General features: G+C 44.9%; 2 protein-coding genes across 5 annotated transcripts in view; one reads left to right on the forward strand and one right to left on the reverse strand.

The window, feature by feature from the left end:
• Positions 1 to 27,510, forward strand: part of LOC136149507 (E3 ubiquitin-protein ligase RNF213-like) — a 124,527-nt gene that overhangs the window by 17,258 nt on the left and 79,759 nt on the right. For all 4 annotated transcript variants that reach the window (XM_065909818.1, XM_065909816.1, XM_065909817.1 and 1 more), the window contains 7 exons: positions 758 to 918; positions 17,564 to 17,686; positions 18,281 to 18,450; positions 18,993 to 19,151; positions 19,483 to 19,685; positions 25,266 to 25,549; positions 26,725 to 26,981. In XM_065909818.1, coding sequence (XP_065765890.1) covers positions 758 to 918; positions 17,564 to 17,686; positions 18,281 to 18,450; positions 18,993 to 19,151; positions 19,483 to 19,685; positions 25,266 to 25,549; positions 26,725 to 26,981 — 1,357 coding nt within the window. The remainder of the gene's footprint in view (positions 1 to 757; positions 919 to 17,563; positions 17,687 to 18,280; positions 18,451 to 18,992; positions 19,152 to 19,482; positions 19,686 to 25,265; positions 25,550 to 26,724; positions 26,982 to 27,510) is intronic.
• On the reverse strand, positions 4,111 to 9,545 carry LOC136149509 (uncharacterized bromodomain-containing protein 10-like). Its single transcript, XM_065909820.1, is given in 6 exon segments — positions 4,111 to 5,145; positions 5,147 to 5,485; position 7,759; positions 7,856 to 8,487; positions 8,595 to 8,796; positions 8,891 to 9,545. Coding segments are annotated over 6 exon segments (2,253 nt in total). The 5' UTR covers positions 9,472 to 9,545; the 3' UTR covers positions 4,111 to 4,647.

Here is a 27,510-nt window from a genome sequence, read left to right on the forward strand (position 1 = left end):
ATTCAGGACTGATTTCGTTTAGGATTGACTGGTTTGATCTCCTTGCAGTCCAAGGAACTCTCAAGAGTATTCTTGAACACCACAGCTTAAAAACATCAGTTCTTTGGCATTCAACTTTCTTTATGGTCCAACTCTCACATCCATACATAACTACTAGAAAAACCATAGCTTTGACTAGGTGGACCTCTGTTGCCAAAGTAATGTCTCTGCTTCTCAATATGCTGTCTATGTTAGTCATAGCTTTTCTTCCAAGGAGCAAGTGTCATTTAATTTCATGGCTGCAGTCACCATTTGCAGTGATTTTGGAGCCACCCAAAAATAAAGTCTGTCACTGTTTCCACTGTGTCCCCATCTATTTGCCATGAAGTGATGGGACCAGTTGCCATGATCTTAATTATCTGCATATTGAGTTTTAAGCCAACTTTTTCACTCTCTTCTTTCACTTTCATCAAGAGGCTCTTTAGTTCTTCACTTGCTGCCATAAGGGTGGTGTCATCTGCATATCTGAGGTTATTTGTATTTCTCCCAGCAATCTTGTTTCCAGCTGTGCTTCATCCAGCCTGGCATTTCGCATGGTGTACACTCTTGCCCACCTGACAGCAGAAATTGTACCAGGTTTGGGTCACTGTAGCCAAGACAGCACCTTGAGTGGGGAGAGGACTAATCTTGAACAGCGCTCATGGGAGGAGTCCAAGTTTTCCCTTGGGACATTCACTTGTTTTTCTGAGATGTGACCCATGTGCATCTGCCTTTGTAGGTTCTCAGAGCAACCTCAAGGAAACATTGGCCCCAGAGGGAGAAATGGAGTATGGACAGGAGCTGAAGGAAGAAAGCAGCTCCTCCTTGTCCCTGGGCTCAGGTGATTGGCAAGAACACCCAGATGAGCCCCGTTCGAATGACTCATGGCAAACCAAGCGAGTGAGTGGCCCCTGGGGAAGTGGGTCTGGGAGGTGTGGTTCTGCCCATCTCCTAGCTTTGCAAGGATGCTCTTTCCTACTGTGGTTTCTTCAGTGGCTGAACAAGTGTCCCTACAGCATCCTCTCCAGGACAACTTCATTTCACTGATGCCCAGCTGTTGGCCCCTGCATGCTGGGCTGCGGCAGAGAGCCCCTTCTGTGCCTGATTTGTGCAGGGTCTCTGCATCCCCCTCCCTTTTTCTCCCACCATACCCAGCATGTCGTGTCTCCCAGATGCTGTGGCGGGGCTGCATCTGGGTGTCTGAGCTTCTGCCACGTGGGTGTCTGTCTCTGCTCTGGGCATTTTGCATGCACCAGACAGTTCCTAAGGTGCCTCCAGGCTCTGGGGAAACGGAGGTGCTCTGGAAATGCCACCATTCCTCGATGGGGAAGCTGAGCCGTCTTGTCTCCCTATAAGTGTCAGACCCAAAGAGAGTGTCTCCTGAGTGAGTGACCAGGCGGGAGCCCAGGTGAGGCTTGCAGAGAGTTGCCTGACAGATTCAAGACAGATTCATCCTTTTGGATGAGCGAGAGCTCCCCACGCCACAGTCCAGTCTGTCCAGACCTAAGCAGCCGGCTCTGTTCCCAGGTTTCTTGGAGGACTGAGAGGGACGTTGTCTCTCTGCCTGGTTGAGCTGGTTTCCTGTGTGGTCCTTTGTTGTTCCTTGTGATTGGGTGGTGGGGGAGGCGCTGCAGCTGGCAGCATTGTGGCCCCTTGTGGGTGTGTGTGCATGCCTGTGTGAGAATGTGCACATGTTCGAGTGTGTGTGTGCACAAAGTATGTGTGTGGTATATGCATGTGTGAGTGTGTGTGGTAATTGTGATATGTGTGAGTGTTTCATTCTCCTTGGACACTAATCCTGTCCAGAGCAGGATGGCCAGCTTTGAGCCTGGGCCACGTGGGATACTGAAATTTTGGGTAAACTTTTTTTTGTAGTTCCTTTTTCAAATTTATTCTTTATTTATTAAAAAAAATTTTTTTTTTACTGGAGTATAATTGCTTTGCAAAGTTGTAGTAGTTTCTGTTGTACAAGGAAAGGAATCGCCTATATGTAAACATATATCCCCTCCCACCCACCCCCCTCCCACCCATCTAGGTCATCATAGAGCACCAAGCTGAGCTCCCTGTTCTAGCCTGCAGGTTCCCACTAACGATCTGTTTTACACATGGGTAGTATATTTATTGTCAAATCTAGTCTCCCAGTCCATCCCGCCCTCCGCTTCCCTTCACCTGTGTCCCCGTGTCCATTCTCTACCTCTGTGTCTCTATTTCTGCCCTGGAACTAGGTTCATCTGTACCATTTCCCTAGATTCTACATAACATGCATTAATGTAACAATATTTCTTTTTCTCTTTCTGACTTACTTCACTCTGGATAACAGACTCTAGGTCCATTCACACCTGTAGAAATGACCCAGTTTTGTTCCTTTTTGTGTCTGAGTAGTATTCCATTGTATATCTCTACCACGTCTTCCTCATCCTTTCACCTGTCAGTAGTCATGGAGGTTGTCTCCATATCCTGGCTGTTGTAAATACTTTTAAAGTGAGTATCAAGGAATACACACCATTAGGAAGTGTTTGACACTGTGATTGAAAACAGTATTGAGCCCAGCAGGATTAAAACTTTTTTAAACCTGGATTGAGTAAGTTTAAGGTTCTCTTGGGAGAAAAAATGGGCAAGAATAACCAAGAAAATTGTTAAAAAGAAATGCCTAAAGTGAAACGCTATATTAGATGAACAAAAACATGTTTCAAAGCCAGTCATTAAAACAGTGACTCTTGGGAGAAGCCAATGTACCAGAAATACAACCCAGAAACAGACCCTAATGTGTATAATAATGACAGCTGGAAAAAATGTATGTAAATATTTATCTGACCCATGAATGGGGAAGATTTTCTAGTAATTAAAGCAAAGGGTAAAAATACAAACAAAGGATTGGTATATTTGACTATAGAAAAAGTCTTAAAAAAATTAAAAACTTTGTATGATGAGCACAAATGAAGAGTAAACGGTTTAGGAAAATAGGCATTTACATATTTGTATGTACCTAAAAGAGCTTCCCGGGTTGCTCAGCAGTTATCTGCCTGCAATGCAGGAGCTGCAGGAGACGGAGGCTCAATCCCTGGATTGGGAAGATTCCCTGAAGGAGGGTATGGCAGCCCACTCCGGTTTTCTTGCCTGGAGAATCCCATGGACAGAGGAGCCTGGCGGGCTACACTCAATAGGGTCATAAAGAGTTGGATACGACTGAAACTTCAGTTCAGTTCAGTTCACTCGCTCAGTCGTGTCTGACTCTTTGCAACCCCATGAATCACAGCACGCCAGGCCTTCCTGTCCATCACCAACTCCCGGAGCTTACCCAAACTCATGTCCATCGAGTCAGTGATGCCATCCAGCCATCTCATCCTCTGTCGTCCCCTTCTCCTCCTGCCCCCAATCCCTCCCAGCATCAGGGTCTTTTCCATGAGTCAGCTCTTCGCATGAGGTGGCCAAAGTACTGGAGTTTCAGCTTCAGCATCAGTCCTTCCAATGAACACTCAGGACTGATCTCTTTTAGGATGGACTGGTTGGATCTCCTTGCAGTCCAAGGGACTCTCAAGAATCTTCTCCAACACCACAGTTCAAAAGCATCAATTTTTCGGCACTCAGCTTTCTTCACAGTCCAACTCTCACATCCATACATGACCACTGAAAACTATAGCCTTGACTAGATGGACCTTTGTTGACAAAGTAATGTCTCTGCTTTTTAATATGCTATCTAGGTTGGTCATAACTTTCCTTCCAAGGAGTAAGCATCTTTTAATTTCATGGCTGCAATCACCATCTGCAGTGATCTTGGAGCCCAGAAAAATAAAGTCTGACACTGCTTCCACTGTTTGCCCATCTATTTCCCATGAAATGATGGGACCAGATGCTATGATCTTAGTTTTCTGAATGTTGAACTTTAAGCTAATTTTTTCACTCTCCTCTTTCACTTTCATCAAGAGGCTTTTTAGTTCCTCTTCACTTTCTGCCATAAGGGTGGTGTCATCTGCATATCTGAGGTTATTGATATTTCTCCTGGCAATCTTTTTTTTTTCACTCACTGAAAACTTTATTCGTAAGATTTTCTTGTTAAAGTTCAAAAAGGCTTGTGACAAATACAGTGAGTACTTAAAATTTGATGTAATACAAACTTACAAATCCTTAAAACAAATAAGCTTCATAAGTTATTAAGTTGATGTAATTTTTTTCCTTATAGATAACATTTTTTCCTGGATATGAAAATATATACTAAGAGAACTTTTCATGTGGGAAAAAACTAGGACCCAGAAAGATAATCTAACTTGCCTTGGTTTAAGAAGCTAGTTGCTGTGAACTTTAGTTCTAGGAATGATAGCTCCTGATATCAGTGCTTTGTCCATTGCATGGAACTGCCCTTAACCTGGGGAAAAACACTTCTTAAAAAGAATGGCAAGGATCACTTATGGAGAAACCGGTCCAGAGAATTTTCAAAGATTTTCAACTGAGAATTAAATTCAAATGTATTATATCGGTATTTTGTTGTTGCTAGTATGTAAAACCTCTTCTGCTCTGGGTTTTGATTATGGGGACTAATATAAAACTTGACATTCAAACACACACACACAAACACTCAAAATATATTTCATTTCATCAATCAGAGCCTTCCATGATGCCTAATTGAAAGAACTACTTGAAGTATGCTAAAATGTAATCGTTGCCCATCTGTGTCAGCTTACCAGATTTGTGCTTCTTGTGTTTTGCTTTCTTTTTGATGATCAGTAACTTATTCTGGATCTCAGGTTTGTAAGACTTGAATGCAAGGGAATGAAGACTTTCACGCTTTCTCTGTAAGTTTTCATTCAAAATATCTTTCAATTTCTTTTTTTTCTTTTTCTTCTTTTTTGCCCTCATTTTAGTTAGTTTGAGTTTCTTGTGGCTCTGCAGTGACTGTTCTAATAGAATATCCCTTACAACTTTGTGGCAGTTAATGTCTGGATGGTCACTGTGGCTTCTATTTACATGTATCTGGCAAGATTTCAGAGCATTTTCTTTTAATGGACTGGGTTCAGGCTTTACTCTAGAAGCTTCACCATATTTTTCCTGATTTTCTATAAACCTTATTTCACCTGGACTGAGAGGCTCTCCTAAGCTAGTAACCTCCCCTGGACTTCCTGGTTTCTCTAAAATTTTCTTTACAACAATCAGTTATATTCATTTCACAGGGCCTTCGAATTCTAATTTCACAGTTAGATTTCACTTCCGTTTCAACAGAGATGTCATGATTATCTAAGTTCATTTTAGCAGGGCAGCAGGTTGGATCAAAATTAATTTCCTGCTCTTTTCTGAAGGCAGAAGGCAGGCCTTCTCTACTACACCTATGCTCTCCATTACTTGCACTAACATAGTCACACTTCAATTTCTCCAGTTTAATTCGAGGTACTCTTTGTATTTTAATGGGTGGGACTGGAAATTCTGGGGCCTGAAAAGGTCTTTGTTTGTAAATCCGTACATCTGCACCACAAAACTGTGGAAAATGAAATTCAACACTCATTTATGATTAAAACTCTCCAGAAAGCAGGAATAGAAGGAACATACCTCAACATAATAAAAGCTATATATGACAAACCCACAGCAAGCATCACCCTCAATGGTGAAAAATTGAAAGCATTTCCTCTGAAATCAGGAACAAGACAAGGATGCCCACTCTCACCACTACTATTCAACATAGTGTTGGAAGTTTTGGCCACAGCAATCAGAGCAGAAAAAGACGTAAAAGGAATCCAGATAGGAAAAGAAGAAGTGAAACTCTCGCTGTTTGCAGATGACATGATCCTCTACATAGAAAACCCTAAAGACTCTTCCAGAAAATTACTAGAGCTAATCAATGAATATAGTAAAGTTGCAGGATATAAAATTAACACACAGAAATCCCTTGCATTCCTATATACTAACAATGACAAAACAGAAAGGGAAATTAAGGAAACAATACCATTCACCATTGCAACAAAAAGAATAAAATACTTAGGAGTATATCTACCTAAAGAAACAAAAGACCTATACACAGAAAACTATAAAACATTGATGAAAGAAATCAAAGAGGACACAAACAGATGGAGGAACATACCGTGTTCATGGATTGGAAGAATCAATATTGTCAAAATGGCTATTCTACCCAAAGCAATCTATAGATTCAATGCAATCCCTATCAAGCTACCAACGGTATTTTTCACAGAACTAGAACAAATAATTTCACAATTTGTATGGAAATACAAAAAACCTCGAATAGCCAAAGTAATCTTGAGAAAGAAGAATGGAACTGGAGGAATCAACCTGCCTGACCTCAGACTCTACTACAAAGCCACAGTCATCAAGACAGTATGGTACTCGCACAAAGACAGAAATATAGATCAATGGAACAGAATAGAAAGCCCAGAGATAAATCCACGAACCTATGGACACCTTATCTTTGACAAAGGAGGCAAGGATATACAATGGAAAAAAGACAATCTCTTTAACAAGTGGTGCTGGGAAAACTGGTCAGCCACTTGTAAAAGAATGAAACTAGAACACTTTCTAACACCATACACAAAAATAAACTCAAAATGGATTAAAGATCTAAACGTAAGACCAGAAACTATAAAACTCCTAGAGGAGAACATAGGCAAAACACTCTCTGACATAAATCACAGCAAGATCTTCTATGACCCACCTCCCAGAATATTGGAAATAAAAGCAAAAATAAACAAATGGGACCTAATGAAAATTAAAAGCTTTTGCACAACAAAGGAAACTATAAGTAAGGTGAAAAGACAGCCCTCAGATTGGGAGAAAATAATAGCAAATGAGGAAACAGACAAAGGATTAATCTCAAAAATATACAAGCAACTCCTGAAGCTCAATTCCAGAAAAATAAATGACCCAATCAAAAAATGGGCCAAAGAACTAAACAGACATTTCTCCAAAGAAGACATACAGATGGCTAACAAACACATGAAAAGATGCTCCACATCACTCATCATCAGAGAAATGCAAATCAAAACCACAATGAGGTACCATTACACGCCAGTCAGGATGGCTGCTATCCAAAAGTCTACAAGCAATAAATGCTGGAGAGGGTGTGGAGAAAAGGGAACCCTCTTACACTGTTGGTGGGAATGCAAACTAGTACAGCCACTATGGAAAACAGTGTGGAGATTTCTTAAAAAACTGGAAATAGAACTGCCATATGACCCAGCAATACCACTTCTGGGCATACACACTGAGGAATCTAGATCTGAAAGAGACACGTGCACCCCAATGTTCATCGCAGCACTGTTTATAATAGCCAGGACATGGAAACAACCTAGATGCCCATCAGCAGATGAATGGATAAGGAAGCTATGGTACATATACACCATGGAATATTACTCAGCCGTTAAAAAGAATTCATTTGAATCAGTTCTAATGAGATGGATGAAACTGGAGCCCATTATACAGAGTGAGGTGAGCCAGAAAGATAAAGAACATTACAGTATACTAACACATATATACGGAATTTAGAAAGATGGTAACAATGGCCCTATATGCAGGGCAGAAGAAGAGACACAGAAGTACAGAACAGACTTTTGAACTCTGTGGGAGAAGGGGAGGGTGGGATGTTTCGAAAGAACAGCATGTATATTTTCTGTGGTGAAACAGACCACCAGCCCAGTTGGGAGGCATGAGTCAAGTGCTCGGGCCTGTTGGGCTGGGAAGATCCAGAGGAATCGGGTGGAGAGGGAGGTGGGATGGGAGACCGGGATGGGGAATTCGTGTAACTCTATGGCTGATTCACATCAATGTATAACAAAACCCACTGAAAAATAAAAAAATTAAAAAAAAAAAAAAAAAAAATTAGAAAAAAAAAAAAAAAAACTGTGGAAAATGTACATAAGCATTCTCCAAATAATCATAACCAAGAATAACTTCCCTGCATTCATGAATAGGCTGCCCAAGAACAGCATCTTGAACTTCCTTTTGTGTTTCATACACAAAGTCACAAAGACCCTTAAGTAGCCACACTTTTTGGTAGAAAGGTAGTTCATGAAAAGGTTTTTCTTCCAATGGATTGACTTCTCCAAGAACTTTAAAAAACTGAGGACACAACCCAAGTTTTTCGGCACAGTTGTCAGGATTTTCTGTCTGCCCTACAGCCGTGTACCACTGCTGCACTTTCTGCCTCAGTGCTGCTTCCCAGGTCCTATAAGGCAAAGTAGGTCTTCGATATAAGGTAGGTCTGCGATGGGGAGGACTTAATAGAGAAGTCATTATTTTAGATAGAAAAGCATTACATTGAGGCATCAGAAGACAACGTTCCAATTCGTAAAAGACTATTTCTGGCAAATTTAAAATTTGCTGGGCTAAACAAAGGAAATGCCCAATGGCCGGAATTTCCCACATGGTCTCCATGCAAGTTGGAGCTGCTTGAGCTAGAAGTTTCCTTTCCCATTCTTCTATTTCCTTTTGACTAGCTTCTTCTGCTTCTTTCCTTTCCTGCTCCCGAAGCCTAAAAAGTTAAAGGTGGATGTTTCGGAGTCATGAATTTGAAGATGAGCTGAAGTAAGGGTTGCTGTCTTTCATTAAAAGCCTCAGTAGTACTATGTGATTTTTAAACTTTTTTCTTCTTTTGCTCTCAGCTGTTCTTCCTGTCTCAAAACTTGAACCATTACAGATTCAAAAACTCCACTTGTCAAGCCTGCCAAACTTCGTGGTGTTGACCGACGCCTTGTTGAAGTACATGCAGTTCCCTTCTCATCCTCCAATCCATAATAGCCTCTAGATGTAACTGCTATCGTTGTCTTTTCTCTCAAGTGCCTTTGCAAAACATGCCAGAGCCTCTGAAAGCTTTGTACAGGTTGTTTCTACAATGGTAAAATCAAATCAGTCTTAAAAGCAAGCATTCATTATGCGAGAAAGAAGCGCCAACTTCTGCTCCAGCATCATCTCCAGCTTCTGGCCCTGTTTGGAGATCCAGTGGTCCACTCCATGCTGGCGGTAGCACGTCTCCAGCATCAACCTGAAGTCCGCCACGAACTCGGTGATGCCCCCGTACTGGCCGCTGGCGAACTTCTCCTCCATCTTCAGCAGACACATGCCCTGACCGGGCTGCTGCGGGAGGGCGCGACTGCCCCGGCCTCCTCCGACGCGCGGCCCCTCGGCCGCCTCCTCTTCCCTGGTGGCAACGCCCCCCAAGGGTTGGAGGCATGGGGCGGTGAGGCCTCGGTGCTTCTCCTGCAGGAACTCGCCCAGGATGCGGTAGCCCTGCTGCAGCTCGTAGGTCAGCTCCTGCTCCTTGCAGCCACCGCCCCCGACCACCATCGCCTCCTCCTCTTCGTCGTCGTCCGCGTCCTCCCTCGAGGAGGCACTCCTTCGGGCTGGCCGTGAGGCCGGGGCCGCTGCCACCAACTCGTCGTCGTCCTCTTCCTCGGCCGCCGCCGGCGGCCGCTCTTCTCCAGCCGGCTTCATCTCCCCCGGCTTCCCGGGCACGCTCATGCCTCCGGCAGGCCCAGGTTGGGCGGTGTGCAGGGGCCGCTTGAGGCACCGGGGCACGCGTGAGCGCGGACCGCTTCCTCAGGGCTCAGGGGCACCGCGCAGCCTCAGCCGCATCGGGCCTCGCTCTCCTCAGCTGCCGGCTCGGCTGGGTGCGCGCGGGGGTCTCGAGCTTGCCGCCGGCGGGGCGGGGTTACATGGGGCGCGGGGGAGGGGGGAGAGAAGAGGAGAGCCTAGGTGCCCTCCTCTCCCCTCCCCCCGGCGGCGGCGCGCGCGCACGGCCCTAGCCTGCCTCCTCTTCCTGGCAATCTTGATTCCAGCTTGTGCTTCTTCCAGCTCAGCATTTCTCATGATGTACTCTGCATATAAGTTAAATAAGCAGAGTGACAATATACAGCCTTGACGTACTCCTTTTCCTATTTGGAACCAGTTTGTTGGTTCAAGTCCAGTTCTAACTGTTGTTTCCTGACCTGTATATAGGTTTCTCAAGAGGTGGGTCAGGTGGTCTGGTATTCCTATCTCTTTCAGAATTTTGCCCAGTTTATTGTGATCCACACAGTCAAAGGCTTTGGCATAGTCAATAAAGCAGAAATAGATGTTTTTCTGGAACTCTCTCGCTTTATCAATGATCCAGCGGATGTTGGCAATTTGATCTCTGGTTCCTCTGCCATTTCTAAAACCAGCTTGAACATCTGGAAGTTTACTGTTCACATACTGCTGAAGCCTGGCTTGGAGAATTTTGAGCATGACTTTACTAGCGTGTGAGATGAGTGCAATTGTGTTATAGTTTGGGCATTCTTTGGGATTGCCTTTCTTTGGGATTGGGATGAAAACAGACCTTTTCCAGTCCTGTGGCCATTGCTGAGTTTTCCAAATATGCTAGCATATTGAGTGCAACACTTTCACAGCATCATATTTCAGCTTTCGAAATAGCTCATCTGGAATTCCATCACGTCCACTAACTTTGTTCGTAGTGATGCTTTCTAAGGCCCACCTGACTTCACATTCCAGCATGTCTGGCTCTAGGTGAGTGATCACACCATCGTGATTATCTGGGTCATGAAGATCTTTCTTGTACAGTTCTTCTGTGTATTCTTGCCACCTCTTCTTAATATCTTCTGCTTCTGTTAGGTCCATACCATTTCTGTCCTTTACTGAACCCATCTTTGCATGAAATGTTCCCTTGGTATCTGTAATTCTTGAAGAGATCTCTAGTCTTTCCCATTCTGCTTTTTTCCTCTATTTCTTTGCATTGATTGCTGAGGAAGGCTTTCTTATCTCTTCTTGCTAGTCTTTGGAACGCTGCATTCAAATGGGAATATCTTTCTTTTTCTCCTTTGCTTTTTGCTTCTCTTCTTTTCACAGCTATTTGTAAGGCCTCCTCAGACAACCATTTTGCCTTTTTGTGTTTCTTTTCCGTGGGGTTGGTCTTGATCCCTGTCTCCTGTACAATCTCACGAACTTCCATCCATAGTTCATCAGGCACTCTGTCTATCAGATCTAGTCCCTATTTCTCACTTACACTGTATAGTCATAAGGGATTTGATTTAGGGCATGCCTGAATGGACTAGTGGTTTTCCCTACTTTCTTCAGTTTAAGTCTGAATTTGACAGTAAAGAGTTCATGATCTGAGCCACAGTTAGCTCCCAGTCTTGTTTTTGCTGACTGTATAGAGCTTCTCCATCTTTGGCTGCAAAGAATATAATCAGTCTGATTTCGGTGTTGACCATCTGGTGATGTCCATGTGTAGAGTCTTCTCTTGTGTTGTTGGAGAGGGTGTTTGCTATGACCAGTGTGTTCTGTTGGCAAAACAGCACATATCAAACCAGCGACTGGTACTTGTCCTGCTCAGCCATTGGTCAGTGCCTAAGTGGGCTCCTCCCCCTCCCCCTCTTGTGTATAAAAGGAGCCCAAATTTGAACTGTGGGAAGATGGTTTTTTGAGATGCTAGACTGCCATCTTCTCAGTCTGCTAACTTTCTGATTAAAATCATTATTCCTTGTTCCAACAACTCATCTCCCAATTTACTGACCTGTCAGTGCAGCCAGGAGAATGCGCTTTGGCTCAGTTAAGTTTCAGTATAACGTCCTCTTTCACTTAGCTTCTTTCCCCCTTCACCTATGTTCCTGTCTTGGCTACAAAATGCTACTCTTCAAGGACCGCTAACTCCCTGACTTCATGTAACAAGATTCAGAGACCGTGTCTCCTGTCCTGTGTTTTAATCATCAGAGCTTGTGGCCTGAATGTGCCCGATGCTTGGATGCTTGGTCTTCCTTCAAGATAGTGTAGATTGTTGCTAGGTTACTGGATTCTTTTCTTGAGTAATTATTAGCCTACAACGGCTTCCCAAACTCCAGTAAAATTCTTTACGTTCTTAATCCCTGAGAGTGATTCCTAAACTAACTAACCATCCTACTCTATCCCAATCACTGTCAGTGCAGAATAAGGCAGAGGACCCCTGGGAGTTTGAGCAAGGCTGCAGGCCCACCTAGCCTCCAACCCTTCAGCCTTTGTCAAAACCTTCATAGACTTTCTCTCCTACTAGTCCGTGTTCTCACCTGTCACCCCCACTTCCTGCCATATGTGCCTTTCCAGGGTCCACAGCACACACCCCCACCCCTCCATGTGCTCCTGACCCAGTATTCAGGGGAGTGAACAGGGCTGCCTTGCCCTCCTCAGAACTGAGATCTCTCTGCTCTCTGAGGACCCTCATTATGAAATATAAAATCAGACATGTACTTCTGTGTCTCTTTTTCTGTTTTGCATATAGGGTGGGATGTTTTGAAAGAACAGCATGTATATTATCTATGGTGAAACGGACCACCAGCCCAGGTGGGATACATGAGTCAGGTGCTCGGGCCTGGTGCACTGGGAGGACCCTGAGGAGTCGGGTGGGGAGGGAGGTGGGAGGGGGGATCGGGATGGGGAATACGTGTAACTATATGGCTGATTCATGTCAATGTATGACAAAACCTACTGAAATGTTGTAAAGTGATTGGCCTCCAACTAATAAAATAATATTAAAAAAAAAAAAAAAAAAAAAAAAAAAAAAATAAAATGAAGCAATAATGTGTTAAAAAAAAAAAAAAAAAAAAAAAAAAAAATCAGACATGTATTCTGACTAACCCACCTTCCCTCCAAGAAGTAGCAAACTGTTACTTTTTTCTCACTAATTCTCTCTAGGCAGAAATAGGAGTAGCCTTTCTGTATGCATTTAGAGCTGGTCTATAGCCTTTGAACTGAGGTATAATTGGTATTGAATGAAATACACAGACCTTCAGGGTAGAGCCCCCTGGATGTTCTGCTGTGTGTACCGCTTTGTCACCCCTACCCAATCCAATAACAGGACATTCAGTCCCCAGAAAGTTCTCTAGCATCCCTTCCAAGTCAATAAACTCTGCACTTAACAAATGTTTTAATTAAATATTACACCCACCCTACAGAGTATGTATAACACAGATGCCGGATTATCTTAGTGGATACTCATCCCCTACCATCCATCGTCAACAAAGACATCATCAGAAGTCTTAGGGTCTCCTCCTAACCACCCCCATCCACTGCCCACACCCAGAGTTTGTGACCAGGTCTGGATTCCTAATCAGTAGTGTTTAGTTTTAGTGTACATATTCCAGACTAATGAGTTCAGAGTGACAGACCACAGTAGTGAGGAATACATAAATATGTAACATGTATATATAGGCTTGATTTTTGTCAAGGAAGAGTTTAGAGTTTAGCCTGGTGCCTTGCCTGTAGACCTGTGAAGGGCTAGACACTCATGTGGCCCAGTTGATGTGTATTCAAAGAACTAAGTTGCCTGTGTGAAATCTGAGTCTTATTCTAAGGGTTTTGTAGCAGCTTATAAAAAGCACAATGGAATAGGGATTAAAAAAAAAAAAAGAAAAAGGGAGACAAACAGATGAGAGGCAAATTGCAAATCAGAAGCGAAAACTCTCTTGTTTTTTCTTTTGAACTTTTGATTTTATGTTGTGGTAAAGCCAGTTAACAATGTTGCAATAGTTTCAGGTGAATACTGAAGGGACTCAGCCATCCATATACATGTATCCATTCTCCCCCAAACTCCTCTCCCATCCAGGTTGCCATGTAACACTGAGCAGAGTTCCATGTGCTATAGAACAGGTCCTTATTGACTCTCCACTTTAAGCATAGCAGTGCACACATGACCATGCCAAACTCCCTAAGTCTCCCTTCCCCTGGCAATCATAAGTTCGTTTTCTAAGTCTCTTCCCATTTTGTAAGTTCATTTGTATCATTTCTTTTTAGATTCAATATATAAGCGATGCCACAGGATATTTCTCCTTCTCTGTCTAACTTACTTCACTCAGTACGACACTCTTTAGATCCATCCATGTTGCTGCGAATGGCATTATTGCATTCTTTTCAATGGCTGAGTAATATTCCATTGTATGTATGTACCACAGCTTTTTTTATCCATTCCTCTGATAACAGATTTTAGGTTGCTTCCATGTCTTGTCTATTGTAACCAGTACCACAATAAACACTGGGGTGCATTTTTCCTTTCGGATCATGTTTTTCTCCAGATATATGCCCAGGAGTGGGATTGCAGGATCATATGGTAGCTCTATTTTTAGTTTTTTAAGGAACCTCCATACTGTTCTCCATAGTGGCTGTACCAATTTCTATTCCTACTGACAGTGTAGGAGGGTTCCTTTTCTCCACCAATGTCCAGTGTTTATTGTTTGTGGATTTTTTCTTTTTATGACAGTCATTCTGGCTGGTGTGAGGTGATATCTCATTGTAGTTTTGATTTTCATTTCACTAATAGTTTGATACAAAACCCTTTGTTTTTGGATCTGATCACAGACCTGACTGAGGTGGGTGCATCCCAGGGGAAGAGGGAACGTGTTGGTGCTGCAGGGAGACACGGGACTTTCTGAGGAATTTATATAATGAGATAGAAGCATTTAGGCACCTTTCGGGGCTCAGGGATTGTTCTAAACACTGTAGATGCAGCAGTGAAGAAAACAGAGACTTCCTTCCTGGGGAGAAGAGAAAATAAAAGGCATGTTTAGTTGACGGTTTCTCAGGAACAAAATAAAGCAAGTGCAGGGCTACATACGTTTGCTTTCCTACTGGGAGTGTCCAGGTGGTCTGTCGAGGGGTATGGGGCAGAGGACAAAGTGAAAAGTGAAGGAGGTGTCTGGCGAAAGAGGGAACCGGGAGCCTGAGGCGCCCTGATTCTGTGCCTAGTGATGACGCGGGAGGTCAGTGTTCCTCACAGCTCCCAGGAGGAGGGGCCATGTCTGAAGGGCTGCAGGGGAGATGGAAGGAGCAATGGGAGAAAGTGGCCCCGAGTCTGCCTTGTGGGGCAGGGCAGGCAGGTTTGAGGAGGTCCAGAATTGGCTAGTGTGATACTCTTGGTGGACTCTGGGCGGTAGGGCAGTCTAGATGTCCTGTACTTGGCCCTGTGGTGATTTGGAGCTGGAAATGTTGGCTTGGAGGGAGCGTTTGATAAAGGAGGTAGGCTGTGGGTGGAGGGTGGAGCTCCGTGTTGGTTGACTGGCAGATGAAAGATGTGATTGTGGAGAGTCACCACCTCTCTCTGGGTATTAGTAACCCTGGGAGGGGCAGTCTCTCCAGGATGAGCAAGGTCCCCGCACATGCCGAAACATCCTAAAGTACAGATAGTAAAAAACAGGATTGATGCTGGAGGCCAGGGCGGGACTAGGGTGGGATGAGGTTGACAGACAGTGAGGGCCAGTCATGTGGGGTCTTCTAGCCAAGCATAAGCTTTGATTCTGGGTGAGCAGGTCAAACTAGAAGGTAGCCTGTGGCTTTGGCCACGTTCAGATGCATTGGTCCCAGTAATCTTTGCCTATTGATGAAACTGCCTTCTTGGCTTTCAGTGACTTTCAGACTCAACCTAAGCCTCTTTGCTGAAAGCCTCCAAGTCCTACTAACAAGCTAAAACCATCTGGTTTTAGTCTTTCTCTCCCAGTAAACCATCAGTTTTATGGGGGAGGAACTCGTCTTACTTTCTTGTTCCTTGTGCGTAGGACAGAGTTCCAGGTTCCTTTTGGTAGATCAGCATAAGCGACTTAATTTAAACCAGGCTTGCCTTCAAAAAGGAGGAGAATCTGCAAAGGGCTTGGGGCTGTGGGGTCTGCATACAGCTTCCTGCTGGTCTGATCTGTGGTTCCCAGTGAGGCTGCACTTCAGGACCACCAGGAAAGCTAATGGAGGTGCTGGTGCCTGGAGTGGGGAGCTGCTTGATGGTAGTGCTCACAGAGCAAGCCTGGACTGGCAGCAGCAGCATGGAAATGCAGGACCTGAGGTCCCCCAGATGTGCTGAGTCACCATCAGTATGTTGGCAAAATCTTCAGAGATCTATATGCCCTGGAAGTTGGGGGCATGACCGCCTTGAATGACCTTCCTTCTGTCTACCACAGTGTTAGCTGGTATTGATGTCAGACTGGGAAACTGCCACTCAGGACAGCCTGTGCGTTGTGCTGCTTGTTTCAAGCAGATGGGCTGGAAGTTTGGTCAGGTTTCTTGGAGAAAATCTGGAAGCTGACCCAGAACAAGATGTCCCACCCCATGTGCAGATAAACCCCAAGGTCTTCCATCTCCCTCTCCTGAGGACTCAGCCCAGGCAAGGGGCAAGATGCCAAGCCCTAGGCCCACACTGGGCTTCAGTGGCAGGGAGGATCACAGGTTACTGGCACTTAATGAACTAATCAATATTTTGCTGCAGACCAAGACTGCCATGCATGCAGGGCATTCAGCCCTTCGGGGTCCTCGCAGGGGCCTGCCACAACTGCTTCTACAAGCTCGTCTGATTCCGAAGCTGAGGATTCTTGCCTTTGAGTGAGGATCTGCAGGCAGAAGCATAATGTGCCAGTGCAAGTGCAGGAAGGAACAGCTTAGATTTCTGCTCATTTTTCCATCTCTATTTTGTATGTAATACATACCATATTAAGAGTGTAACATGTCGAGGCCTGTGCATACTTTCTAACATTTGAAAGCCATCTTTTCAAGGCCCTCCCATCGGAAGGTATTCCACATGAGGGTCTCAGCTTGGATTGGGCAAAGCAAAGTGTGTGACCATCACTGCTCCCCACATGTCACTCATCTCTGTTTACCAGCCCCGTTCACTTCGTGCTCAGTTTCCTTCTTTCCAAGAGAGAGGAATGGCAGATTTAGCAGTTGTAAGGTGGTTGGGTTGAGCTACGCTTGATGTACTTCAGAAATTGAAAGGAAATTGGAGGAAACCTTTGGTGAGAGTGTAGAAAACCTGAGAAACAAAATGAGTGTCTCTTTTTCTGTTTAGCGATGTAGCAGGAGTAAAAGGAAGAAAAGGAATTGGAAGAATGCTTCCACATCTGCAGAGCTGGATTCTTTGTCCCCGTCCTCATTGGAGCCCTGTAGTCTGAGTTCACTTGCAAACCCTGGGCTCCAGGACACAGCTCCATGCCAAAGCCCAGCTCAGCAGGGTAGTCCCACTCACGAGCCAGGCCAGCCTCCAAGTGTGGGCAAAATACCACTGGAGGCTATGGGCCACCCTCTGCAAGGCGAGGCTGCAGGAGAGGCAGAAGCAGCCACGGGCACCGAGTCTCTGAGCAGCCCTGCACCTCAGGACCAGACTCTGGGAGGAGCCCTCCCGGAAGGGAATGACCACCAGTTCCTGAGCCCCTCCAAGGGCAAAGAACTCCCCACTTCTGCCAGCGAAGGCTCTCCTAGGGAAAAGGATACTGCCCAGGAGCTCCTGCTGCCTGAGCCAAAGGCGGACACCTCCAAGCCCAGGAAAGAGCTGCAGACCATCGGGCAGCTGGCCAGGGCTCCTGCCTCTGGGGTGAATTTGATGACCTGGGTTGGCCTGCCATGTCTCGGTACCTTGCTGTGCAGTGCGGATCTGACAACACCTCACTGTCTGAATGGCGTACACAGGGACTTGCTTCCTGGGAGGGGGGCTGTGGGAGGGGCTGTGCCTCTACCCTGAGCCGCTGACCCTGTTCCTGGGCTGGTGGAAGAGGCTGACCCTCATGCCACTGAGTCCAAGTTTCCCTGTGCACTTTGTCAGTTAGGCCCTGATGTTTGGGGACTTTATTTTTTCCAGGCAAGTGATGCTGCAGCTGAGCCAGCTGGTTCAGTGGAAGGAGCTGAGAAAGATGTTAAAGATAAGACTGAGGAAGCGAAAGAGCCGCACACAAACTTACCTGCTTCCCGAGACCACCGCCAGGTAAAGCGTCTCGTGCCTGCGTGGTCGGCTCTCCAGGACGCCCTCCCCATCCTTGCTGTCCATCCCACGGGCTGCTCCTTTTTAGTCCCGTTCCTTCCACGGCTTAATCATTTGGTGAATTGTGTTAGGTGCTGGGGGTATAGCCATGAATGAGACCAGTTCCTGCCTTTCGGAGCTCACATTCTAGGGGGGAGAAAGACATGCAAAGCCAGACTGTGCGAAGTGCCCTGGAGAGAAATAGGGCAAGGGACTGAAGTGGGTGCCAGTCAGGGCCTCTCCAAGGAGAACTGAAAGAGTGGCAAGCAAGCACGTGCCTATCTGGGGACATGCAAAGGCCCCAAGGGAGAGTGTGATGGGCTTGTTTAGGGGGCAGCAGTAAAGCTGCTTCTTCCAAGAGCAGGTGAAGGGAAGAGAGGCTGGGGTTAACGATGTTGGGACAGGAGTCCTTGGAGCCTGTGGTGGGTGGACAGGAAGCCGTTTGAAGGTTCTGAGCAGGGAAGGGATGTGACCAGTCTCGTGACTGTGACAAGCGTCCCGTGTTGGGGGCAAGCTTGGAGCCTGGTCTAAAGGTTGGGGTTTGGGTGCCTGTTCCAGGAAATTGCAACCAAGGACCAGATGACTGTTCCCGGAGGGAAAACAGGTGAAAATGAGAAAGCCAAGCCAAAGAACCTGAAGAAGCCAGAGGGATTTAACAGAAATAATGCAGCCCCTGTGAAAAATGAGAAGGAGCAAAGGAACCAGAGCACACAGCGAGCTAAGGAGAGGTGGGTGCAACTGGCTCAGGGAGGCAGAGGCCTGGCCCCCACCCAGCACTGGGGCTGGGAAGGGCCACGCCACCCCAGAGGAGATTCCCAGGCTGCCTGCTTGTTGATTCTCAGGGCAAAAGGCAACGCTCAGGAGGTAGGCAGGGAGGGGCACCTGTCCCAATTCCTTGACTGGTTGAAATGCGCCATCACGTGGTCTCTGGGGACCTGAGCAGCATGGACCTTACAAAAGTCAGGAGAGAGGCAGTCATGCCCCAGAGTACTCAGTCACCCCCTCCCACCACTTCCAGCTCTTTGGAGCTGGGCAGAGATCACCCCAGACTGTGCCCACTGTCCTCCTCCACAGTAGAGGAAGAGCCAAGGAGGCCCACATGGTGGGCAGTCTATCTGAAATGTGGGCTCTCTTGCACTTTGCTGGGGTGTGTGTTAGTGCACGCCCAGAAACAAGATCGTGTGTGCACATGTATGCCTGTGTATGTGTGTGGGCAGGGAGTAGAGAAATCCAGATATAATTGGTGTTTTCCTATGTGACTTTCCCTCAGCTTGCTGAGCTCCGCGAACGGAATCACAGTGTACTTCCATGCAATTATTTCTAAGCATTTGGTATTCAACCCCCACCAACACCAAGTATTTGTCAGGGGTGGAAAAGAATTCGGGAAGCCTGCATGGAGTTATAATGTTTGTGAAATGCACTACAGCAAGTAAGTATATCCCAGTTGGCCCATAAGGAAATGTACAGAATGTCCAGTCTTTGAAATATATTGAAATCATAATTTTGATCAAGTTGATTAATCGTTAGAACTTCTGGGAGATGAATATTTCAAAAAACTCTTCTTTATAATGCACTTCTTTGTCATACTTCGTCTTGGTCGTCTTTGTCTCTATGTGGAAACCAAGCCTTGTTCTAGAAGCATCTTCTCAGTCAGCATATATTCATAGCTTTGGGCCTGTAGTTCATTTTGTGTTTGAGAAGAATGAAAATTTCTGGCAGAGGATTTTCAGATAACCAGCTGCTGTCCTGTTTATTCACAGAGACTTACATAAGAATGGGTATCTCATTGAAGGCAGCACCATCATTTCCAAGGAGCACATGGATAAACCCATTCCTTACAAGTACGTCATCTGCAGAGGCAAGAGCCCTGAGGAGTATGAGTTCATCTACAAAGATCAGCCAAAGGAAGGCGAGCACGTGAACCGCTGTCTGCGGGTGAAACCTTCCCTTCTGGACTCTGGAGGTAAGCCCAAGTCTGGACTCTTGATCAGAACTTCTGAGGCTGACGTTCCTCTCTGGGGAGTAAAGGCTTTCCTTGTCCTCTGTGGGTCCTCTTTGCTTGGCATTGGCCCTGCCCTACCTCCCTGCTCTATGTTTCCTAAACTTGAGCTTGGAAGCATGTTTCTGATCAGTCTAGCTTAACCACTCACAAGAGTAAACAAGGAAATGGACTTTTTCTAAGGGAAAGTAGAGAAGGTGGATCTGCCTGGGAAGGGAGGGGACTGGGGCATAGAGAGGCAGCAGTGAGCAGGAGCAAGGGAAAGGGAAGCAGGGCTGCCAGACAGGATAGAAGACCTTCCCAGATTTCCAAATGGCAACTATGAATAAGACATCCAGCAGAAGCCACCAAGGGCCAGATCCACCACTCACTGCTGTCTGTCATCACTTCACTTTTCCATTTACTTTTCATCACTTTATTCTCCTTTTCTCTTTCTATTCTTGTCTGTAGCTAATTCTTTTCTCTGTGCTCTGTTCCACTCACTGTATGCACTGTGTGTGTAGTGTTTGTTTGGTATGTGCATACATGTGCATGTGTTGTATATAGAGAGCCTATATGGGTTCTACTCTTAGGAAACCGCTCAGATCTTTGTAGCTGAATTCCTGGTCTGTCATAGACATTACATGTATCCTCAGAAAGAATGGATAATCAAGTTTGTAGACCCAAAAGCTGTATGTATATCTATTAGATTAAAATTAAAATCTTTGTTTAAAAGGATTGATCTGTCAGTTTTTCTGTCACCAAGACCAGGTACTTTATTTTGCTTATTTGTTTTTTGGGAGTGCATAAAACAGTTTTATTATATTCATTACTTCTGTGAGTTAGGAGTTTGGATGGAGCACAGTAGGGCTGGGTGGTTTCTGCTCTCTGATGTCTGGGGCCTCAGCTAGGCAGGACTGAAAGCTGGAAGTGACTTGATGGCTGAGTTTGGAATCATCTGGAGGGGTCTTTGCCATTGATGCTGTCCGTGGCTGGGATTTCAGTTGGGCTGACAGCAATAGAAGTCAGTGGGGTAGATGTTTAGTTATTTTGAACTGGCCCAAAGAGACAGAGAAGAAACTAGAGTCATGTTCTCTTCTTCAATGTGCCCAAGTGTTGACTTGATTGCCTTTTTATGACTCTCTTCTATATGGTCTGATCCCAGAGTCCTATGATCCTTTCTAACTTTGCCTTTCACTTGCTGGATGATCCAAACTGGCTGTTTCCATGCTTTAGATGGCCCATCATCAAACAATACTTGGTGTTGATCTAGTCTTTGCAGAAGACGTGGTAGTGATTTGGGATGGCAGGTCCCATTTGCTCTTACTTAGGAAGCACTGCTTTAGTCACTTCAGATTTACGTGGTTGGATCCTGGTACTTAAGCTGTCAAATCAGATAGAGATGCTTTAAAAAAAAAAAATAATAACAACAACACAGAAACAATCATTTTAAAGTCCATTAAAAAGATTTTCTTTCTTTTTTTTCCCCTTTTTCATTTTTTTCTCTCTTTCATTGAAGTATATTTCAATTTTTGTGTTACTTTCAGGGATACAACAAAATGGTTCCGTTTTATACATATATATATGATATATATCAGATTCATATATATCATATATATATCAGACTCTTTCCCGTGACAGCTTATTACAAGATACTGAATATAGTTCTCTGTGTTACACAGTAAATCCTTGTCACTTTTCTAATTTATATTTAGTAGTGTGTATCTCTTAAACCAAACTCCTAATTTATACTTTCCCTCTCACTTTCCCCTTTGGTAATGATGTTTTATTTTCTGTCTGTGTGCCTGTTTTATAAATCATTATTATTATTTTTTTGATTCTACATATGTGTTATAATATTTGTCTTTCTCTGACTTACTTGATATGATATTCTCTAGATCCATCCAGTTGCTGCACATGGCAATATTTTTTCAATTGCAGAGTAACAGTCCACTGTGCATATATACCATGTCTTCTTTATCTATTCATCTGCTGATGGGCACTTAGTTTCCTTTCATGTCTTGGCTATTGTAAATAATGCTACAGTGAACATGGAGGGGCATGTCTTTTCTCAAAATAAAGTCTTCATCTTTTTTGGATATACACCCAGGAGTGGGATTGTTGGGGTTGCTGGATCATATTGTAGCTCTATTTTTAGTTTTATTGAGGAAACTCCATACTGTTTTCCAAGGTGGCTGTACCAATTTACATTCCCATCAGCAGTATAAGAGGGTTCCCTTTGCTCCACACCCTCTCCAGCATTTGGTATTTGTATCATTTGGATGATGTCCATTCTGATCAGTGTGCACTGATACGTTATTGTAGTATTGTAGTTTTGATTTGCACTTTTCTAATAATTGGTCAAGGCTATGGTCTTTCCAGTGGTCATGTATGGATGTGAGAGCTGGACTGTGAAGAAAGCTGAGCACCGAAAAATTGATGCTTTTGAATTATGGTGTTGGAGAAGACTCTTGAGAGTCCCTTGGACTGCAAGGAGATCCAACCAGTCCATCCTAAAGGAGATCAGTTCCTGGGTGTTCATTGGAAGGACTGATGCTGAAGCTGAAACTCCAGTGCTTTGGCCACCTCATTCAAAGAGTTGACTCATTGGAAAAGACTCTGATGCTGGGAGGGGTTGGGGGCAGGAGGAGAAGGGGATGACAGAGGATGAGATGGCTGGATGGCATCACCGACTCGATGGGCATGGGTTTGGGTAGACCTCGGGAGTTGGTGAGGGACAGGGAGGCCTGGCATGCTGTGATTCATGAGGTCGCAAAGAATCGGACATGACTGAGTGACTGAACTGAACTGAACTGAACTGAATAATTAGTGATGATGAACATCTTTTCAAGTGCATGTTGGCCATCTGTATGTCTTCTTTGGATAAGTGTCTGTTTAGGTCTTCTCCCATTTTTTGATTGGTCTTTTTAAAATATTGAGTTATATAAACTGTTTCATTAAACAGATTTTTTAAGTTGGAGAGTAACTCAGAATTTCCAAGCTAGTTTATTTTCAGAAGCTTTCTTAAGCATGATATTGTTTTTTGTTGTTGTTGTTTGTTTGTTTTTTAATTTAATTTTATTTTATTAGTTGGAGGCCAATTACTTCACAACATTTCAGTGGGTTTTGTCATACATTGACACGAATCAGCCATTGAGTTACACGTATTCCCCATCCCGATCCCCCCTCCCACCTCCCTCTCCACCCGATTCCTCTGGGTCCTCCCAGTGCACCAGGCCCGAGCACTCGTCTCATGCATCTCACCTGGGCTAGTGATCTGTTTCACCACAGATAATATACATGCTGTTCTTTTGATATTGTTTTAAATAGTGTTTTTCAATAATTATATTTTACAAGCTTAGAAAAATTTGAGTGTTAGAGCTCTTCCTTCCTTGTTGCAAAGGCCCTCAGGCCCTTTGGTTATTTCTCCATATAGGCTCTTCTATTTAGATGTCCTGTGGGTAGGCTAACCTTAGAACTCCCTGGGAGATGATAACTAGATCAGTTAGGTTAAATCAAGAGTTTTAAGTGGATGGGAGGTGAGTCATAGTAACTGATAGAAGGACTGGGAAGGCCAGGGAGGGATTCTGGTGACTTCTGAGGGTCTGGAGGTCACTTCTTGAGCCCAGGTGGGGAAGTGCCCCAGTCCCTGACATCATCCATGTAGGTGATTTGTGAGGACTGTCTAGAAGGCACTGGAATTTTGTTGATTGAGGAATGTTTTATAATTTGCTCCACTTGGTGTGATGGTAGTTTATCTATGTTAAATACATGTAGTTTTCAATAATCCCAATAAACAGAGAGATGTCTTCCCTCCCCTCTTCCTCTTTCTAAGCCTCCTGTGAGCACTCTCATTGGTAGAAGCCACTGTTGCGAGGCAGGCAGAATGGAGATTCTGGGCTCCAGCCGGTGATGCAGGGAGACCAGAGGGCAGATGTCTGTGCTGATGGCAGAAACAGCCGTCACTGGCAGTCTGTCTGTTCCAGTATCTTTTGCCTTGTGCTGCATTTTGTCTGAAACTGACTCTGCTGTGTCTGTGTTCCTCACCCTCACCTCAGCATCTTTGCTTTTTGTCCCAGCTCCGCTGCTTTCTCTCAGATTCAGCTGTTCCAGCCACATCCTTGTTTTGCTGGGATTTTGTTGGTTTGTTTGTTTGTTTTCCCATTCAATCTGATCTTTTTATTTCCTGTGCTGTGTGCCTTGTGGGATCTTAGATCCCAGACCTTGGATCAAACCCTTGTCCCTGCAGTGGAAGTGGGAAGTCCTAACCACTGAACAACCAGGGAAATTCTCAATCTGATCATATTTTGGACGAACTTAGCCCATTAGCATGAATTGTGACTGTCAATGGAAGACTCACTTTTGATTAATCATCATTTCTTTTCTGTCTACTTTGTTTTCTTGTTCTTTTTCATACTTTTTAATTTTTTTCTTTTTTCTCTAGGAGGTTGGAACTTAAATATTTTATTCTTCTAGTAGAGTCTTGAGACCAAGACCATTAATGTCCCTCCCTGCCCCACTGTCCTGGGGTCGAGGGGGTCCCTAGCCCAGGACCCCAACTGGCACTCTCACAATCTCCACGGCACTGGCTGTCCCAGGCCAGCATCTCTCACCCACCTTTTCTCTGGAAGGAAGTTTTTATAAAACTGAGAGAGGTTACTGTGTCCCCCACCTGTGAGAAACACAGGGAGCAGGGAAAGCTTCCACAGGAGCTGACGCTTGAGGTCAGATCCAAACAGTGATTCCTAGTTGTTGCCAGACAGGCCTGGGATGGGGCAGGGATGTGTGAGCAGGGCCTTCCAGCAAAGACAACAGGCTGGGCAACAAGGAGCAGGAGGCTTGTTCAGAGACTCGACTTTCTGATTTTCCTGGCTATTTTTATGCACTTGTGTTGCCTCTGGTGTCTTACTGACCTCTTTGCCTTCTAATTATTTGGCGATTGATTTTCCTGGGTTTTCTAGGTCTGCACTCATATCATTTCAGCTGGTTATAAGAGAAGCCGTGAGTTCAACCCTTAGCCCATTTGAGTGCTGTTTTGTCTGCCCTGTGAACTGTACCACCCTTCGTGGAGTGGGCACCATGGTTCCCAGGACAGAGGAAAGGAGCTCTTGCACCAAGTAACATACCAAAATGGTGCACAATTCCTACTGAGTGATGCAGTTTCAGTATGAAATTTTTGACTTCCATGTGGTCATTTCCTAAGGAACTAACGTACCAAATGTGTTGAGCTGTTTAGTTCGACAAAGACATGATTTCAGTATTCTCAGGGCAGATGAATGGTGTGAGCTTGGGCCTCACTCAGTTCACTGTGGAGTGTCTAGGTTACTTGTCCTAAACATCTGTGCTACCTCCAGGGTCAGGCCCCACGTTGTTCATCTGTAACTGGGTACCAGGGTGAGTGAGTGCTGGCTGCCTTCTGTTTACCACATTCTGTAATTTTCCTGTCTTTCTTCCCTTTTGGCTCCTTCATCTTGTTTCTTCTGGTCAACATCAACCTTCCAGGGTGGAGTGTTCAGGTCTAGTGGGTTTCAATGTCCCTAAGTATAATATTCTCTTTACTCTTAGACTGGCATCAGTACGATGACATAATTCGTATGAAGCCCCCTGGGCCATTTCAGAAATGGATGGATCATATAACAGATGGTACAAGGAGAGACTTGGTGAAAGGCAAGCAGATTGCGGCTGCAGTCATGCTGGACAGCATCTTCCGCATCCTTGAGACCTGGAATGCCATCAATTTAATGAAATTTTTCACCCAGTTCCAGCAGCTCTATTCTGTCATTTGTGTGCCCATGATTTATGAAGGAGAAGAACAGCCGTGGAGTACTCTACAGTATGAAGAGAAGGAGGTACCTTGTCTCAGGGGTGTCAGCAACAGCTCTCTTTTCTACCTCCTGAGTGCTCAGCATCACCCCACTTCCTAGTGGCCATATGACCCCTTGACTCAGTGAACCAGGTGGATTATTGTTGTTGTTCAGTTACTCAATCATGTCTGACTCTTTGCGACCTTATGGACTGCAGCACACCAGGCATCCCTGTCCTTCACTATGTCCCAAAGTTAGCTCAAACTCTTGTCCGTTGAGTCGATGATGCCATCCAACCATCTCATCCTCTGTGGCCGCCTTCTCCTCCTGCCCTCAATCTTTCCCAGCACCAGGGTCTTTTCCAATAAGTCAGCTCTTTGTATCAGGTGGCCAAATTATTGAAGCTTTAGCTTCAGCATTAGTCCTTCCAGTGAATATTCAGAAATATTTATTTCCTCTAGGGTTGACTGGTTTGATCTCCTTGCTGTCCAAGGGACCCTCAGAAGTCTTCTCTAGCACCGTAGTTTGAAAGCATTAATTCTTCGGTGCTCAGTTTCCTTTATGGTCCAACTCGCAAATCCACACATGACTACTGGAAAAACAATAGCTTTGACTAGATGAACCTTTGTCTGCAAAGTGATGTCTGCTTTTTAATATGCTGGTGGAGAGGGTCAGGCTATTTCAGTCCCCTTTCTCCTTGTGTCCTGTCTAGGGAATTCTCTGTTCTCTCCAGTTTTTCCTCTTCCCATCTGCTCACCTAGATCCACCTCTGCCACTGGTCCCATCTCCTCACTTCCCCTCTCACCCCCTGCCCACTGGTCCCACCTCCTTATCTCTCCTGGGGAAGACTGGGAAGAAGGTTAGAACCCTCCTTCACTACATCTCCACCTGCTCTGTGGTATCGCTTAGGCATTTTTGAGACAGACCTGGAGCCATGTGAACCCTTATAAGGCTTAGGACCCCCACCTGAGATCCTCTCCAGCATGCTAAGGCCTCTGGATGTACCACTGGTGGTACCTCCCAAAGGCCTGGGGCAAGAGGATGCTCAGGATTTAGTGGGGAGGCAGGTGGAGGGCGACTCCTCCCCAGAGATTTCCCTGCCTCTCATTCCTCAGGCCCTACCCAGCTCACAGGAAACGAAGCTCAGTGATGGGCAGGTCCTGACACCTCTGGTGGGTTCAACGCCATGGTTATGTGTTTTCCTTTTCTCTGGGGACCAGGTGAGGAAGCACCTGTGGGAGTGTGTGACAAAGAAAATGGCACCATTTCTGGAAACCAGTGGGGACCGTCTGCCTGAGGACTGCCCAGTGAAGAGTAAATTGGGAATGGGCATGATTGTCCTTTTCTTAGTGGAAAAATTCAACTTCCTCTTACTGGAAAAAGACTTGGCCTCACTCTGTCACCTCCTCTGCTTGGACACCAATTCACTAGACACCTTTCCCAAGGACCTGAAAGACATCTTTGAAACATCTCAGAGGTAGTGTGTGTGTGTGTGTGTGTGTGTGCGTGTAAAGATTTTCTAGCTCTCTAGTGGTTTTTATCTGATGGTTTTCTAGCTCTATAATGGTTTTAATACTTATAAAAATAAGTATTTATCATAGAATGGATGAAGATATACGAGAAATAAAAACTACCCACAATTTTACCACTCACTGTTGTCATTTCTTTGCATGAAACGTCCCCTTGGTATCTCTAATTTTCTTGAAGAGCTCTCTAGTCTTTCCCATTCTCTTGTTTTCCTCTATTTCTTTGCATTGACCACTCAGGAAGGCTTTCTTATCTCTCCTTGGTATTCTTTGGAACTCTGCATTCAGATGGGTATATCTTTCCTTTTCTCATTTGCCTTTAGCTTCTCTTCTTTTCTCAGCTACTTGTAAGGCCTCCTCAGACAACCATTTTGCCTTTCTGCATTTCTTTTTCTTGCGGATGGTCTTGATCACTGCCTCCTATACGATGTCACGAACCTCCGTCCATAGTTCTTCAGGCACTCTGTCTATCAGATCTAG

Source organism: Muntiacus reevesi, chromosome 18 (genome assembly GCF_963930625.1).
Source record: "Muntiacus reevesi chromosome 18, mMunRee1.1, whole genome shotgun sequence".
In the NCBI taxonomy this organism is placed as follows: Eukaryota; Metazoa; Chordata; class Mammalia; order Artiodactyla; family Cervidae; genus Muntiacus; species Muntiacus reevesi.